Source organism: Pan paniscus, chromosome 17 (assembly GCF_029289425.2).
Source record: "Pan paniscus chromosome 17, NHGRI_mPanPan1-v2.0_pri, whole genome shotgun sequence".
NCBI lineage: Eukaryota > Metazoa > Chordata > Mammalia > Primates > Hominidae > Pan > Pan paniscus.
In genome coordinates this window covers 50,684,961-50,704,626 of record NC_073266.2, presented here as the reverse complement: position 1 = coordinate 50,704,626, position 19,666 = coordinate 50,684,961, and the positions used below count along the sequence as shown (strand labels likewise).

Below are 19,666 nucleotides of genomic sequence, written 5' to 3'. Positions count from 1 at the left end.
AAAACAAAACAAGAACTTCAGAAAAATAAAATTGTGGGTTTTTTTTTAAGCCATAATCATACTGAGCAAAAATAGAAGTAAAATATATTAATTTCATTGTTTATGAAAATATATAAATGAAAAAGTATTTTTAAAGGTTAATTAGGTATTTAACTCTCCTATTGTGGAATATGAAAATAATTTATTGATAATTGTCACAAAATGAACAAATTTAAATTTGTATTATATTTATTTTTGAACATTTTAAAGTAAATAAAACAAGTTGTTAAATGTCTCCTGTGTTCCCCTCAACAGTTCCATTTTCGTTCCTCCTTTACCAAAGACAATCTTTATAATGAATTTCATGTGTTTATAAGCCAAATTTGTGTAATTATATATATGCGTGTGTGTTAATAAACAATACATAGTATTTTTAATCACACAAACAGTACCATACATTGTGCAATATTCTGCAGCCTATTTTTTAATCTGACAATTTTTTAGTTTAATCAAGCTACTGTTGATATGTATAGCTCTAGTTCATTCATTTTACTTACAATGTTCCATCAAATAGATATTTCACAATGTAATTACTTACCATTTCATCTTCTGTTGGCCATCTGAGTTGTTTCCAATATCTGGCAACAAAACTGCTTATTTGACTGTAAACAATAATCACACATGAATACCTTCCTCTGTATCTGCATGTGAATTTTTCCTAGTGGGGTTATATGCCTAGTTGGGTAGTTACTGGATTGTGGGTTATACACATTTACTATTTTATTAGATAACATCAAGTTATTTTTCAGAGTGCCTATAACAATTTCTATTACTGAAGTAGTGGCAATACTGAAGTCTCATTTCTCCACTGTGGACAAGAATGCAAGTACTGTCCTCCTTTTTTAGTAATAGACCCCTATATAGTTGGGTGACAATGTGTCAGGTTGGAAGATATTTCTCAATTTCCCTTTTCTCATTGTATTTCTAATGAGATGTAGGTAGGAGTTATTGGCTGCAATTTCTAGGAAATCTCTTTGAAATAGACTGCCTCACATAGGTAGTCTATTTGGCCATTTGCCTTAGCTATCATACCTAGGTTGCTGGAAGTTTAGAAAATGCCAAATAAGCTATTTACTAAACTTCCAGCAACCTTGATATGATAGCTGCAGCTCTAACTTCCATTTTACAGCATGAAGCAACCTTGGGGATGGAAGCCACAACTCAGGATGGCTGAAGAGCAAAAGGATAGTCAGATATATTTCTGTGAGAGGAAAGTTAACTGCAACCTTGTTTAAGCAACTTATTTGGTTTATTTCTATAACTTACAGCAAAACTCAATCCTAACTGGTATAACTCACAATTTAGTTAACATTTTTATTGTCATTCTTTAAAATTTTGTCTATATGTGTTTTAATTGGTATCCCTTTGTTTTACTGTGTTTTTCGCTGATAGTGAACTTGGGTACATTATAAGCAGGGCAAGTGGAGTTGTTGGGCAGCTGGAAGATCAGGCTTGTGAATGGGAAGAAAGAATTCCTGCTAGCAGACCAAAAAAAAAAAAAAGCAATGTTTGTGTAAAGCTTATCAGGGCCAAAATGACAGTTAATTTAATTGTCAACTTATGGGGCCATGATGCCCAGATATTTGCTCAAACATTATTCCAGATGTTTTCAATAAATGTACATTTTTTGGATGAGATTCACATTTGAATTGGTAGATTTAGAGTAAAACATATTATTCTTCATATTGTGGGTAGGCCTTGTGCAATCAACTGAAGGTCTTAACAGAACAAAAACTGACCTCCTCTGAGCAAGAAGGAATCCTGTAAGCACACTACTTTTGGACTGGGACAGCAACTTTTCCCTGGGTCTTTAGCCTGCCAACCTACCCTGCAGATTTTGGACTTGTACCTCCAAAATAGTGTGAGCCTTTTCCTTAAAATCAGTCTCTCTCCCCCATCTTCCTCGCTCCTATTGATTGTTTCTCTAGAGAAGCCTGACTAATATGGTCACCATTAATGCAATGACTGCCCTTCTTTTATTTCATCATTATTGTGCTACTCCATCACATCTTAAATTCCTAGATCAGTGCTTCTGCTTACCTGCCTTTAAGTCAGCTGGTGACCTTCTAACTATTCCAGGGGTCAAAATGAGAGTTTAGACCTCTTGGCTTCTGTAGCGTGAGCCATAAAGTCTGTGAAACCATCCACTGTGGGTGTACAATGCAAGGGAAAGTAATTCCCCAAGAAAAAATAATTCCCCATCATGAAACTGAGATGCTATTAAGAAAGGCTATAAATGTCATGCAGCCAAAATGTGAAAACTCTCTAATATAAAGTAGAAGAAAAGTGATATCTTAGTAAAAGTAAACACATTTTTCTTTGATAAAATGAGCATAACTGACAATACTCAAAAATGAAAAGCAGAATTATGAGCACTGAGAGGCCCAAATACTTCCTCAGAGAGAAATAAAAATACATACATTGAGATTGTAAAAATTCTTGCCAACAAATTAGATAACCTAGATAAAATGGAATCAAGAAGAAATAGGAAATCTGAGCAGGTGTATAACAAGTAAAGAGATTGAATAAGTAATTAACCACCTCCCCACTCCACCAAAAAAAAAAAAAAAAAGCCCAGGACCAAGTGGATTCACTAGTGAATTATACCAAACACACACACACACACACACACACACACACACACACACACACTCTAATAATTCTCCAACTCTCAAACTCTTCCAAAAGGAAAAGAGGAAGAGGAAGGAACACTTCCTAACTCATCTATGTCAGCATTACCTAGTTACTAAAGCCTGATAAATATATCACAAGGAAGTAAATTATAGACCAGTATACCTTATGAATATAGACGCAAAAATCCTCAACAAAATCCTAGCAACCCAAATCTAGCAGCATATTAAAAAGATTATACATCATGAACAAATGGCATTTATCCCAGGAATACATATGTGATACAATATATGAAAATAAATCAGTTTAATGTACCACATGAATAAAATAAAGGAAACACACACACACACACGATTGTCTCAGTTGAAGAACAAACAATGGACAAAGTCCAAAATTCTTACATGATAAAAACCCTCAACAAACTAGAAAAAGAAGAAAACTTGCTCACTATGAATAAGGACATTTTTGTAAAACCCACAGGTAATACTGAAAATAATGGTGAAAGACTTAAACCTTTTCCTCTAGGATCATAAATAAGAGAAGGACACCCAGTTTTACTACTTCTATTTGACATTGTACAGAAAGTGCAAGCCAGAGTGGTTAGGCAAGTAAAAGAAATAAAAGGCACACAAATTAGAAATTAAAAAGTCAAATTTTCTTTATTATCAGAGGACATGATCTAACATATAGAAAATACCAAAGAATTCACAAAACAGTCTCTTAGTGCTAAAAATCACATTTAGCAAACTTGCAGAATTCAGCTCAACACACAAAGCTCAGTTGTATTTTTATACATTAGTGGTGAACAATCCAAAAAAAATTAAGAAAACAATTCCATATACGGGTCATCAAAAATAATAAAATACTAATAATTTTAAGAAGATGAAAGATTTATATAGCAAAAACTATAATATTTTGCTGAAATAAATTGAATAAGAATTGAATAAATTGAAAGACATCCTGTATTCATGAATTGGAAGACTCAATATTGTTAAAGTGTCAATAGCACCTAAAAATATCTATGAAATCAATGCAATCCAGAACAAAAGCTCAATGATCGTTTGCAGAAATGGAAAAGCCTACCCTAATATTTACATGGAATTGCAAGGAACCCCAGATAGCAAAAATAATCTTGTTAAAGAAGACCACAATGGAGAAGTCACATTTTCCAATTTCAAAACTTACTGCAAAGCTGTAGTAAGCAAAATATATTTGCCTAAGTATAAAGAAATAGATAAATAAAGTAGAACTGAAATTTCAGAAATAAACATATACATCTACGGCTAATTGATTTTTAACAAGGTGCAAGAACAATCATTTATTGAAAGAAAGTGTAGCCTCTTCAACAAATGATGCTGGGACATTGACTATCCATATATATTCAAAAGAATAAAAGTGGACCCCTACCTCACACCATATAAACATTAACTCAAAATGAATCAAAGACATAAATATAAGAGCTTAAACTATACAACTCTTAAAAGAAAACCTATGGATAGCCAGGTGCAGTGGTTCACGCCTGTAATCGCAGCACTTTGGGAGGCTGAGGTGGGCGGATCACGAGGTCAAGAGATCGAGACCATCCTGGCCAACATGTTGAAACCCCGTTTCTACTAAAAATACAAAAATTAGTTGGGTGTGGTGGCACGGGCCTGTAGTCCCAGCTACCCAGAAGGTGGAGGCAGGAGAATCGCTTGAACCTGGGAGGTGGAGGTTGCAGTGAGCTGAGATGGCACCACTGCACTCCAGCCTGGTAACAGAGCAAGACTCTGTCTCAAAAAAAAAAAAAAAAAAAAAAAACTAGGGATAAATCTTTATGACCTTGGATTTGGAAATGGATTCTTAGATATGACACTGATAGAAAAATTGGACTTAGTCAAAATTAAAAGCATTCTTGCATCAAAGGACACTATCAAGAAAGTAAAAAGACAACCTATAGAATGAAAGAAAACATTGCAAATTATATATATCTCAAACGGATATAGTTCCCAGAATATATGAAGAACTCTTCTAATTTGACAACTGAAAGACAAACAACTAAATTTAAAATAAACAGAGAACTTGCCATGAACAGATATACATATATCTGTTATATATCTGTTCATAGTAATGAACAGATAGACATATCTTCAGAAAGACATACAAATGGGCAGCAAACACATGAAAAGATGTATGTTCAACATCATTAGTCTTTAAAAAATGCAAATCAAAACCACAATAAGATACCAGTCATACCCATTAGGATAGGATTAAAAATAAAATGGAAAGTAACAAGGATGCCCTAGAGACACTGGAACCATTGTAATTTGCTGGTGGGAATGCAAAAATAGTGCAGCCGCTATGGAAAACATTTTGGTTATTTCTAAAATAGCTAAACACAGAATTACCATATTCTTCAGCAATTGTACTCCCAGGTATATATCTAAAAGAAACAAAAGCTGAGACTAAAAAAACAAAAAGAAAAGCAAAAACTTGTACATAAATATTCATTAGTAGCACTATTCACAATAACCAAAAGAAACAGCCCAATGTTTGTTTACTGAGATAAACAAAATGCAATATATCAATGGAATGAAATATTATTAAGCCATAAGAAGAAATGAGGTACTGATACATGCTACAACATGAATATAACGTCAAAGCATTATGCTAAGAAGGTAGACACAAAAGGTCACATATTGCGTAATTCATTTATATAAAAGATGCAGTATAGGTAAATCCATAGACACAGAAGGATTAATGACTGCCTAGGGCTAGGGGAAATGTAATATCGAGTTTTGTTTGTCATGTTTTGTTTGTAATAAAGTTTTAAAACTCTTTAAAATTATTATTTTTTTATTATGCAATCTTGACGCAGTTTTAAGGCCCTGGCTAGAGGCCTGCTGAAGTTACCCAGTTGCTTACAAAATTCAAAACCCCTAGCCAGTGTGCTTGGGCTTTAGTAAATGCTGCTGCATTACAACATGTCAAAGGACTGATACTTTGGGCTAATTGAGTTTTCACAAAGGGAGTCTGCTATACCTCTTTAAGTGCACACCCCAATACCTGGGAGGTAGACTTGATGTCTTCGAATGAGAGAGAAGGCTGCCTTCAAGTTAGGCCAGAGGGCTGCTCAATCCCCTTTTTCTGTAACCACCGAGAAGGTATGCAATATAAGTTAGCAGACAAAGATGGTGACTAGAAGCCCAAAACACGAGAAAAAGAAAAAAAAACCCAAAAACAACAAGATACAGAGTGGGAAGTAAAGAGTTGCCCCCTTTAGAGTAAACAACTCTGGGAATCCCTTGCCTCATAGATAGCCAAAATATAAATTAAGGTCCCACATGTCTCTAGATATGCTAAGGCCATAAAACAAGGCTTCCAAGGACACTCAGCCCCTCCAGAGTTCCAGGCATGATGGAGTAGCCAAGGCACATATTTTACCTCTTACAGTACACAGTGTGTTGTGTTGTCTTACCCAGTTTTGAGGCTGTGGCTAAAGGCTGGCCCTCCCTTTCTTGAGCAGCTGATTAAACCCACATATCCAACCCCTTCCTGGGCCCTCACATTCCACATCACTATGTACCCATCCTATTCTCAACAGAGACAGGCCCTAGACAAGTAGGGACACCCCCTGTACTTCAGCGTCTGCTGAAATGATTAAAATTAGCCACTCCACAGAGATCTCCTGAAATTTAGCTACCCACACCCACTGGTTGCCACCCATAAGCTGTCCCCTATGGCTCCAGCTTGCTGCTAACCTGTCCCCAGCTGAAACCCCTAACACAGCCCTACCTGGTAGCCATCTCTCCTTTGGAGCTGTAAGTAACAGAATTCTGCCTTTCATCTAGCCCAGTTTCACTGCGTTGTGTCTTCCCACTAGGAGAATCTTTTAAAATAGGAAGGGGAGACTAGGGAGTAACCATTTAATGAGTTCAGGGTTTCCCTTTGGGATGATGAAAATATTTTGGAACTAGAAAAGGGTGATGTTGGCACAACATTGTGAATGCACCGAATGCCACTGAATTGTACACTTTTAACTTGTCTCATTCTATACTATATAAGTTGTACTTCAACAAATAAACTTAAGAAAATTTAGAAGGATAAATTTCAAAAGATGCATTGTAAGATCACCGCCCCATAAAACTAGAAAAAATAATTATACTCTCAAAAATACCTTAACCACAAGAAAAATCTTGTATGTAGATATTATTCCAGTATCAAAGGGAAACTCAAAAATAAAGTATCAAATTATTGCACTTAATAATAAACCCTAAAGCTGGTGATACTGCAGTTGCGTATGATCTAACCTGTAAAAGATGAATAATTTCAATATTGTTTTAAATATTTAGTCCAAAGAAGAGGAGGGAAATTTTTAAATTAAATGAAGGTGACATATTTCAATACCAAAACTTTATGGAAATTCTATAAAAATAATATTACATATATAAGTTACCAATAAATACATATTTGAAAAATTACTTAAATTATTTGCCAAAGAATTCTTCAGTGTAAGAGAAGAAAAATATATCACTCCAAAGAAATGTATTATAGCAATGTGCCAATGGTTTAACAGCAGAAAATCTAGGTATATAATTTATTGTATTAACATGATTAAAAAACAGAATTTTATCAAATGATGCTTAAAATGTATTCATTATTCAAAAACTGGCAATTATAATAATTAAAATTTGAAAAACACCTTAATTTAAATAAAGAACTATTTCACACAAGCATCCATATTAATCATTAAAATGCTAAAACTGTAATAATAGGAACAAATCAGGTAAACCTGACATCCCTATTATAATTTAACATCATTTTGGGGAATTTTGCTATGTAATAGGACAATAAAATGAAATAAAAGATATACATTTAAAAATTGTGAAATAAAATTATTTTAATATTATTATAATTAAAACACCAAATAGAAGACTGTTGTTTTCAAAATAAGTTTGTGTTCCCAGAACTAAACCATCCAATACAGCATACTTTTACTAGCACAAATAAAGTTTTTTTCCATACTTTCAATAAATAGTTAAAAATATAAACAGAAAATTCCTTTACTACCAAGTCATTAAATATTGATGAAGAAACTTATAAAGGTATAGACATTTAAGACTACAATTATGAAATCTTATTAAAGAAAATAAAGGGACAATTAATGTAGACACATAATATATCCTAAGACAGGAAGACTTATTGTAGTAAAAATGTCAATCATTCCAAAATTGTTATAGAAACAGCCGTCAAATTCTAGTAAAATGTACACAATAACCTTTTGGCCTGTCAATTTAAATAATATTATTAGGAAAAAGTGGTATAAAATGCTGGAAAGAGTTTTGGAACACAGGCTTTCTTCTGTTCCACTGGTGAGAATACAAAGTGTTACCACTTATTCTGGAGAGTAATTTGGCAACCAATATTAATCAAAATTCTTAAAATATATGCTAATACCTTACGACTCAGAAAATTCTGTTTTAACAGTACGTTTGAAGAAAATATTCAAGAACATGCAGTATAACTATAGATTGTGCAATTTCCTTACACGGTTCTTCATCACAGTACTGTTGATGTTATATGTCCCTCATACATGCGTTGTGCATGTCAAACTGTGCATAATGCTCATATAATTGACAATGAGTTAAATCATGAGTATGTGTGATATAAGGGAATGTTAAGTAAAAGTAATGTGATACAGCGATATACAGAGAGAGAGACAGAAGGAAGAGATGGAGACATGAGCATTAGTATGATGTTTGTTAATTAGTAAAAGAGGAGATTAGTATGATGTTTGTTCATTAGTAAAAAGAGTAAAAACTGAATATTTTGAAGTATTACACTAAGATATTAGGTTGGTGCATACTTTTAATGGCAAAAACCACAATTACTTTTGCACCAACCTAAGAATAATGGTTTTTCTTAGTGGAGAGGAGTACAGGTCACTTTGTTTGCGATATTTCATCTTTGTTTTCTGATTTTTTAAATAATAAAGTATTATTTGAGTAATAAAAATTTTTTATGAGTGAAGAGATAATGATTTCATTTTGGATATGTTAACTTGGATATTGAAATTATTTTGTTCAGTAACATTTATACATTCCCAGCATTAATGCCTGTCAGGGCTGAAATTCCGCTTACCAAACAATAGGCTAAATGTGGGAAGAAAATGTTTCTAAAGAACTTTTGATCTAAATCAATACTACACTAAGTTGAAGTTATTATTTTTAATTAACCATTAAGTGCAAATATAAGCAAAAATATTTTCATTTCTAGGTAATGGACCTACACAGAAAAGTTAATGAAGAACTTGAAGAAGCTTTAGAAGCCTGTGAAAATGCCAGATTGAAGGCTCAGCAAATTAAAGAAGAGATTGATAAGGATATTTACCAGGATGAAAAAACCATAGAGGCCTACAAGTAAGAATTTTTTGCAAACACTAATTATAGCATTTAGAAATTAAATGTTAAGTAAAAATGTAATGTATATTTCTATATAGAAAATTTAGATAAAGAGAAAAATAAAATTTTAAATTATTCATACCTGTCTTATCACCAAGTTTATATGTAAATAAAAAGATATATATTTCATATATGTAAAATTATTTGTGCATAAATCCCTAAAGTACTATATTTCTGTGTCATCTTAAAGCTCTTCATATATATTGCAAAATTGCCTGAGGACATGTTATAACAATAAATATCCCTACTATGTGTGCAAAAGTAACTATTTTAAAAAAATCCAGCATGGGATATGATTACAAACTAATTAGATATCAATAAATGAGTTGTAAACTTAGCATGCAATATTTCAACTTGAATTTATTTGATTACGAATGAAATAAAATATTTAAATATATAGATTATTTTGGCATATTATTTATTGAGAGTTTTTTCTTTTCTACATTTGTTCCTGATGTATTTATTTTCTGATATTCCTTCAGTTCCTTTTGTTGACTATAACTTCTTTATGATTCTGTGTGATGTAATAGCATTTTTATTTATTAAAAATTGATCAATGATTTAGTATAAAAGAATTTATAGTCACTATGGGAGTTACATATACATATAAGCAAAATTAATTTATACAAAATTTCACAACCTAGATAACATTCATTTCTTAAGGTGTTTATATTTCCTCACATCCAATGTATATTTCAACATGTACTTAAATGTTATCTATTTAGTTAATAAAGAAATCTCTTTTATAACTAATCTGATTAGTTATATTTGATCAATTGGATATATTTTCTAATTTTTATCATGATTTCTTCTTTGACCCGTGGGTTATTAAGAAATATGTATTTTTAAAATTTCTATGTTGAGTTCTAATTAATTTTTATTATTGCTTTCCAGTTGAATTGTATTTCCGTGAGAAAAATTTATATAGTTTCAAACCATGAAAATTGTTCAGTCTTAATTAAGAGTGCATTTTTTGGCATGTACTCCTTGTGTAATTGAGAATAACATTCATTCTTTACTTGTTGAGTGTACTGTTGTTACTCTTTCATTAGATCAAGTTTACTAAGCATGGAGGTTAATCTTTATACCACAACATTAACATTATCCAGGTGTTCATTCAAAATTCAGAAAATCAGACTCAATACAGACCTATTAAATGAGAATCTGCACTTTTAAAATACCCCGAGGTGATGTTTGAGAAGCATTGCTCCATTTATTTATTTTTTTTAAATTTTTCTGTCAAGTAATGAGGAAGGTCTATAATTGCCCACTATGGTGATACATCTGTCTACATAATTATTTTTATCAGTTTTTGCTTCCTATATTTTGAGGCTATATTCTCAGGTGCATGCAAATTTGTAGTTGTTAATATCCTCCTGGGATACCAATTAACCTCCTTTATCATTATGAATTGACCTTTTTTGACTCTTGGAACATTTTTGCTTAAACTCAATTAAGGCATGAATACAGTTGTACTAGCTTTCTTTTGATTAATAATTTTAAGTAATCTCAATAATTTAAAGTTTTTATATTTTAGATATATCTGTTGTAAACACCATGTAGACACATTTTTTTTTCAGTTTGAAAATATTTTCAAGGGTGGACCATTAAGTGCGTTCATGAATCACTAATATATTTGGATATAAACTACCACATAACTTACTCTATTTGCCACATTTGTTGTATTTTTTCTTTTTTATTGCCTTTTTTCATGTTGATTATTGGTATTTTATTATTTCTTGAATTTGATTATTATAATTTTGTTTCTATTCTTTTAGTAGGAAATCCTATTAATTACCACCACAGGCAAACTTAATGTTGTCAGACTCTAAAAATATCTGATACTGTTATCCTGCTGGACAATGAAAGGAACTAAGAAAAATTTTACTCTAGTTATTACATTTCTTCTGAATTAAATATTTGTCACTGTTGCTGAATATTTCATTGTATAACAGATAAGTACATTATTATTGTTTTAAGTAGTCAAGGTTATTTTTTAAATTTACCCACAAAATAACTATTTTTATTTTTTCCTTCATAAATGTTAGGCTTTTCATCTAAGATTACTTTCTTTGTAGATTCTGGATATTAGCCCTTTGTCAGATGCGTAGATTGCAAAAATTTTCTCCCATTCTGTAGGTTGCCTGTTCACTCTGATGGTAGTTTCTTTTGCTGTGCAGAAGCTCTTTAGTTTAATTACATCCCATTTGTCAATTTTGGCTTTTGTTGCCACTGCTTTTGGTGTTTTAGACATGAAGTCCTTGCCCATGCCTGTGTCCTGAATGGCAATGCCTAGGTTTTCTTCTAGGGTTTTTATGGTTTTAGGTCTAACATTTAAGTCATTAATCCATCTTGAATTAATTTTTGTATAAGGTGTAAGGAAGGGATCCAGTTTCAGCTTTCTACATATGGCTAGCCAGTTTTCCCAGCACCATTTAATAAATAGGGAATCCTTTCCCCATTTCTTGTTTTTGTCAGGTTTGTCAAAGGTCAGGTGGTTGTAGATGTGTGGTATTATTTCTGAGGGCTCTGTTCTATTCCATTGGTCCCTATCTCTGTTTTGGTACCAGTACCATGCTGTTTTGGTTACTATAGCCTTGTAGTATAGTTTGAAGTCAGGTAGTGTGATGCCTCCAGCTTTGTTCTTTTGGCTCAGGATTGACTTGGCAATGCAGGCTCTTTTTTGGTTCCATATGAACTTTAAAGTAGTTTTTTCCAATTCTGTGAAGAAAGTCATTGGTAGCTTGATGGGGATGGCATTGAATCTATCAATTACCTTGGGCAGTATGGCCATTTTCACAGTATTGATTCTTCATATCCATGAGCATGGAATGTTCTTCCATTTGTTTGTGTCCTCTTTTATTTCATTGAGCAGTGGTTTGTAGTTCTCCTTGAAGAGTCCTTCACATCCCTTGTAAGTTGGATTCCTAGGTATTTTATTCTCTTTGAAGCAATTGTGAATGGGAGTTCACTCATGATTTGGCTCTCTGTTTGTCTGTTATTGGTGTATAAGAATGCTTGTGATTTTTGTACATTGATTTTGTATCCTCAGACTTTGCTGAAGTTGCTTATCAGCTTAAGGAGATTTTGGGCTGAAACGATGGGGTTTTCTAAATATACAATCATGTCGTCTGCAAACAGGGACAATTTGACTTCCTCTTTTCCTAATTGAATACACTTTCTTTCTTTCTCCTGCCTGATTGCCCTGGCCAGAACTTCCAACACTATGTTGAACAGGAGTGGTGAGAGAGGGCATCCCTGTCTTGTGCCAGTTTTCAAAGGCAATGAGTCCAGTTTTTGCCCATTGAGTATGATATTGGCTGTGGTTTTGTCATAAATAGCTCTTATTATTTTGAGATATGTCCCATCAATACCTAATTTATTGAGAGTTTTTAGCATGAAGGGCTGTTGAATTTTGTCAAAGGCCTTTTCTGCATCTATTGAGATAATCATGTGATTTTTTGTCATTGGTTCTGTTTATATACTGGATTACGTTTATTGATTTGTGTATGTTGAACCAGCCTTGCTACAAAGAACTCAAACAAATTTATAAGAAAAAAAAAACCCATCAAAAAGTAGGCAAAGGATATGAACAGACACTTCTCAAAAGAAGACATTTATGCAGCCAACAGACACATGAAAAAATGCTCATCATCACTGGCCATCAGAGAAATGCAAATCAAAACCACAGTGAGATACCATCTCACACCAGTTAGAATGGCAATCATTAAAAAGTCAGGAAACAGGTGCTGGACAGGATGTGGAGAAATAGGAACACTTTTACACTGTTGGTGGGACTGTAAACTAGTTCAACCATTGTGGAAGACAGTGTGGCAATTCCTCAAGGATCTAGAACTAGAAATACCATTTGACCCAGCCATCCCATTACTGGGTATATACCTAAAGGATTATAAATCATGCTGCTATAAAGACACATGCACACGTATGTTTATTGCGGCATGATTCACAATAGGAAAGACTTGGAACCAACCCAAATGTCCATCAATGATAGACTGGATTAAGAAAATGTGGCACATATACACCATGGAATACTATGCAACCATAAAAAAGGATGAGTTCATGTCCTTTGTAGGGACATGGATGAAGCTGGAAACCATCATTCTCCGCAAACTGTCGCAAGGAGAAAGAAACAAACACCGCATGTTCTCACTCATAGGTGGGAATTGAACACCGAGAACACCTGGACACAGGAAGGGGAACATCACACACTGGGGCCTGTCATGAGGTGGAGGGAGCGGGGAGGGATAGCATTAGGAGATATACCTAATGTAAATGACCAGCTAATGGGTGCAGCACACCAACATGGCACATGTATACATATGTAAGAAACCTACACGTTGTGCACATGTACCCTAGAACTTAAAGTATAATAAAAAATATATATATTTAAAAAAAGAGAGAGTGCTTTCTGGCTGAAGTAGATCCTTTAGCATAACCTTTAGCAAAGCTTTCCTGATGAAAAACTTTCAGAATTTTTGTTCGAAAGATATTTTCTTTTCTTGTAGAATTGTTGATTCTTAGTTGACCTTCATATATTAATTATAACATTTCATAATCTATTAATTTTCATTTTTGCCATTAAGAAGGAAGCTGACCATTTGACTTTCAGTTTTATGCATCTAATCTATATATTTTTTCCTTTGGCTGTTTTGCCTGTTTTTAAGACCATCTCTTTGTTATGAATTTTAATTAATTTTATTTTTCAAGATATTCTAGGTGTTAATTTTTATTTATTCCAGTGGGATTTGTTAGTCGTCTTGTTTCTATGTATTGGATTTTTCATTAATCTTGAGCATTCTGAGTCATAATCTTTTCAAACAATTTCCTTGGTCCCATTTTCTATGTCTTGTGCTCAAATTAAACATATATTAGATTTTCTTATTGTGTACTCCATACTTCTTGATCGTTTTCTCACATTTTCTGTTTTCAAGCCTTCTGAAGACTTTCTTCTGGCTTATTATCTATTTAAATCATTTCCTTTTGTCCTGAGTTTAACATGAAGACCATATGACTGCACCTTGGCAACCACCAACTACGAGAAATGCAGTTGACCAAAGGACTCTGTTGTTAGCAGCATCTGACATGGCTTCCAATGATCTCAGCTTCTCCTCCCTGATATTCATTTTACTGACAAAGCCACTCACCCAGAAGATGGGATCTTTCCTTGTTTGGAGTCACAATACCAATACACAAAACCAAAAGTGAGTGTTAAGCAGTGCAGACCATGGAATTGAGAAGTAGTAACATGGCTCACAACTCAACTTCTCCACTAGTGAAGGGTGAGGGTGTTAAAATATAGGATTTATTTAATGAGGAGGTTGGACATTAAAAGCAAGGGGAGGGAATATTCTTATCTTTTCCGGAAATAGGTAGTCAACTTCCCAGAACCAGAGTGCTGCTTCATTTTTGTCCTCCTATGCCTTCTTCCGGTTGTTTCATGGGGATTGGCAACGGTCACGGTGCTGCTGGGACTGTCATTTAGCATGGAAATGAGATTATAATGAGGCCTGAGGTCCTTTTGAAGTCCTTTGGTTGGCTATCTTGGCTTAAACCTGTCTCAGCTGGTCTGGTTACAAAGGAAACTTTTTTTTAATCACAGGTGTTCTGTTTCTTAAAGATAAGCAGAGTTAAGGCAGGGTAGAAATTCAGCTATGTCATGTAGGCATTACACTGGATAACAAATCTCCCCTTTTCTGTATATTCACTCCTCATTCTTGAATGGTGCTGAGGAGTAAAAGTCTGTCTTCTACAACTTTCTGAATCTGAAGTTGGGTGTTAATATTGTTACAGGAAAGGGGTCCCAGTCCAGACCCCAAGAGAGCGTTCTTGGATCTCATGCAAGAAAGAATTCAGGGTGAGTCCACAGTGCAAGGCAAAAGCAAGTTTATTAAGAGAGGTAAAGTGGTGAAAATGTGTCCAGAATTGGTGGGTTCTTGGTCTCACTGACTTCAAGAATGAAGCCGCGGACTCTTGCGGTGAGTGTTACAGTTCTTAAAGGCGGCGTGTCCAGAGTTTGTTCCTTCTGATGTTCGGATGTGTTCGGAGTTTCTTCCTTCTGGTGGGTTCGTGGTCTTGCTGGCTCAGGAGTGAAGCCGCAGGCCTTCACGGTGAATGTCACAGTTCTTAAGGCCACACGTCTGGAGTTGTTCATTCCTCCCGGTGGGTTCGTGGTCTCGTTGGCTTCAGGAGTGAAGCTGCAGACCTTCGCAGGGAGTGTTACAGCTCATAAAGGCAGTGTGGACCCAAAGAGTGAGCAGTAGCAAGATTTGTTGCAAAGAGCGAAAGAACAAAGCTTCCACAGTGTGGAAGGGGACCCGAGCAGGTTGCCACTGCTGGCTTGGGCAGCCTGATTTTATTCTCTTATCTGGCCCCATCCACATCCTGCTGATTAGTCCATTTTACAGAGAGCCAATTGGTCTGTTTTACAGAGAGCTGATTGGTCCGTTTTGGCAGGGTGCTGATTGGTGCGTTTACAATCCCTGAGCTAGACACAAAAGTTCTCCATGTCCCCACTAGATTAGCTAGATACAGAGTGTCGATTGGTATATTTACAAACCCTGAGCTAGACACAGAGTGCTGATTGGTACATTTACAAAACTTGAGCTAGACATAAAGATTCTCCAAGTCACCACCAGATTAGCTAGATACAGAGTGCTGATTGGTGCATCCACAAACCCTGAGCTAGACACAGGGTGCTGATTGGTGTGTTTACAAGCCTTGAGCTAGATACAGGGTGCTGATTGGTGTATTTACAATCCCTTAGCTAGACATAAAGGTTCTCTAAGTCCCCACTAGACTCAGGAGCCCAGCTGGCTTCACCCAGTGGATCTCCCACTGGGGCGGCAGGTGGAGCTGCCAGGAGTACCCTGCACCTGCGCTCCGGGCGCCATCCAGCAGGGGGCGGCGCTCGTCAGGGAGGCTAGGGCAGTGCAGGAGCCCACAGAGTGTGGGGGGAGGGGTGCGGGGGGCTCAGGCATGGCAGGCTGCAGGTCCGGAGCGCTGCCCCACGGGGAGGCAGCTAAGGCCCAGGGAGAAATCCAGCGCAGCAGCTGCCCGCCCAGGTGCTAAGCCCCTTACTGCCCTGGGCTTGCAGCCCGCGGCTCCGAGTGTGGGGCCCTCCCAGCTCACGCCCACGGAACTCGCGCTATCCCGCAAGCGCCGCGCGCAGCCCCGGTTCCCGCCGGCGCCTCTCCCTCCACACCTCCCCACAAGCTGAGGGAGCTGGCTCCGGCCTTGGCCAGCCCAAAAAGGGGCTCCCACAGTGCAGCGGCGGGCTGAAGGGCTCCTCAAGCTCTGCCAGAGTGGGCGCCAAGGCCGAGGAGGCGCTGAGAGCAAGCGAGGGCTGCCAGGACTGCCAGCATGCTGTCACCTCTCAAAAGGACAGATACTCCATAGACAGACTAGGACGTTTCTGAAAGTAAGAGGAGGAACGTGTCCACTCTAGGTACAATGCTTGTATATATGGGAGATGTGCTCTGCTACAAGGGTTTGTGATGAAGGATTAATTTTCTTAATTACTATATTTTGCAAGAATCGGTATTATCTTTAACAGAAAATTAGGAATGCCTTTGTTTGCCAGATATGGGGATATATGGACACTCCCAAATCTGGGTCTGTTTAGTAAACATTATTAGTTTGTTCCCTTAACATAAACATCTAGAGGCCAGGAATGCCTAAATTTCTGAGAATGCAGCCTTTCAAGGACCAGCCTCATTTTCCTAGCCCCCAGTCAAAATGGAGTCACTCTGGTTCGAACACCTTTGACAACATGGGGCCTGTTAGAGGAGTGAATTTTTTCCGTAGCTAGTCTTAGGTAGATCTGGTTCTCTCCTGGGTATAAGCCTACCTTTTTATATCCGTGTATGGCCTCGATTTGCTTATACATAAAAGAGACCAGAGAGTTTAGGAGACAGAGCCTGAAGATCAAGATAAGTAGGATGGTAGCTAAAGGGCTCAGGAAGGGTAGAAACCGGGTGAAATCAGGGCTGGCCTGTTTTATCATTTTCATATTCCTTGAGGGTCTGTGCCCTTTTGGTTAAATTGGTGCAACCACTTGGTCTGGTTGTAGATGATTTTAATGTCTTTTCGTTGTTTTTAATCTTGAATTACTTACCCAAGCACAACAGAAAGAGCTGGTGACCACACGTACCTCACCTTTTTTTGCCAAGAGATAATCAAAAGTCAGACGATTATCAAGCACAGTGTTAGTTAGTGAGTCTAGGGAGACTTTGAGGAGGGTAAGGGCATCACTAGTCTTATAGGCTAGAATTTCTATACCTGTTGTGAGGTTGCAGAGGGTAAATTCATGGTAGGCAAACCTTCCCTAGGGGCTATGAGACCACCTGCTATCCCAGTACCAGCCAGAATAAGCCTAATTGCCTTTTATTCCTCAGGTGAGAGGGGGACAGGAAACCATTAAACATTTTGACTTCTCTGGGGATTCGGTGCCCTAGGGCTCATTCTCCAGGATGTCATGTATTTTAAGGTTTCCTGTCGATCATTTTGAGCAGGAATCTTAGATCTGACAGCAATTCAGCTTGGTTAGTGGGACTTTTTTCCTTAGGTTCTGAGGCTGCTTTTACTCAGGTGTGGTGAACCTAAGGCATCACTCCTGGTAACATTAAGGCAGAGTTATTTATGAGCATTACCAGATATGGGCTCGTATATTTAGGTTGTAAATGATCTTGTGGTCTCCCCCATCTGCAGGTTTTAAGTAAGCATAGTATCCAGTTGGAAGGGATGGAAGGTCAGATCCGACAGTGAAGGTAATTTTCAGTTTCTATAGGCCTGAAGGGCTTTTACTACTTTTTAAAATTTGGGTAGCATCTCATTTTTTTCCATATTTCTGAGGACCTCCTGGTTATCTGACCAGACTTGGACCAGTCTTAGCTCACAAGGCCTCAGTTTTATTTTTCTTTGTGGAACTATTCTCATTTTTAACAAGGACATGGGATGATACAAAATCCATGAGCGATGAGTTTTCTGGCACAATTTGGCTAAAGTCCTTTTGAGGGTCTGTCTGGTTGGTGTGCTTTACTTTACCCGAAGACTGTGGGCTCCAGGCGGTATGTAGGCACCATTGAATTTTTAGATCCCGAGAAGTAGCCTTAGTAATTAAGGATATGAATGCTAGTCTATTACCACTTTGGATTGACCATGGCAGCCTGAATCTAGGCACAATTTCTTTTAATAGCACCTTTGCCACTTCATGTGCGATTTCAGTTTTGGTGGCAAAGGCTTTAGGCATTAATGGTGTCCTGAGGCGCTGAGCTTAACTCTGAAATCAGTTTGGCAATCTTCCCCTGGGCATCTGCCTTGGTATTGGACCAGCTGAGTGACCTATTTTTGGCCCTCCCATGCAGGGTGGGTATTAAGGTTATTAATATAGCAAGTGGGGCAAGTCTCAACCACCTCTTTGATTAGCTCCCTGAGAGCTCCCTGAAGTTGTAGCTCCATGAAGATCCCAGTCATACTTTTGCAAACCCAGTTATAAAGGACTTCCTGGCCAGAGTGTTAGAATGGGCTTTTTTAAAAAAATGGCGTGCAATGTAACTGCTTTTGGGAAAAGAAGTTTATGAGGGTTTATTAGCCATCCTGGATGGTCAGGACTTTTGATATAACTACATTTGGAGGCTTTTATTCCATTTTTTGAGAGAAAACTGGGATAAAAGGAGTAGGACCCTGGAAGGAAGGCAAAAGTGGCATTTGGAAATGACCCTTTGTCTGTTTTGACATAAGGTCAGCTTTATTTCTTTTAATTATCTCAGCCCCTCCCTTTTGGTGGCCATGGCAGTGAACTGCTTCCACCTGGGCTGGTTTTCTTACAGCCTCTAATAACCTTAAAATAACACCATTTTTTTACCTGTTTATTAACAAAGGTTAACATGCCCCTTTCTTCCAAATAGCCCTATGTGCATGTAAGATGGAATAGGTGTACCTGGAACTATTGTATTCATTGAGGACCTTCCCTTCCTCCAACTCTAATGCATGGGCTAGAGCAACAAGCTCTGCCTTTGGTGAAGAGCATCCCAGTGGAAGAGCACCAGCTTTTACACCTGTGAGAGAGACTATAGGATAACCTGCCCTCCTCTGTTCCTCTTGCATATAACTACTCCCATTGGTGAACCATTAGGCTTCCCCATTTTTAATAGGTTTACTTTTAAGGTCTGGCCCACTGGAGTATACTTCCTTTGTCACCCCTAAGTGGTTGTGAGATAAGTGACCATCTTCAGATGGAAGGAGGGTGGCCAGATTCAAGCTGTTAAACATCTTCAACATTATGTGGGAATTATCAATAAGCATTACCTGTAACTGGAGAGCCCTGTGTATCGACAGCCACTGCACCCAGATTTCTTTTATGACAGTCTGAGTCTGATGGGAAGCCCAAATGGTTAGCGGGTGCACAAAGGTTAACTTTCTGTTTCTTTTAAAAAGAGTTTCACAGCTGCAACAGATCAAAGGCAAGGTGGCTAGCCTTTAGCAACTGAGTCCAGCTGCTTGGAAAAGTAGACCACTACCTGGCTCAGTGGGCCCAA

The 19,666-nt window shown here is 36.8% G+C and overlaps 1 protein-coding gene across 3 annotated transcripts in view; it reads left to right on the top strand.

The window, feature by feature from the left end:
* The window catches only part of CCDC178 (coiled-coil domain containing 178), a 503,460-nt gene that overhangs the window by 108,430 nt on the left and 375,364 nt on the right, over positions 1-19,666 (top strand). For all 3 annotated transcript variants that reach the window (XM_034943399.2, XM_057300489.1, XM_055102765.1), the window contains exon 11: positions 8,926-9,068. In XM_034943399.2, coding sequence (XP_034799290.1) covers positions 8,926-9,068 — 143 coding nt within the window. The remainder of the gene's footprint in view (positions 1-8,925; positions 9,069-19,666) is intronic.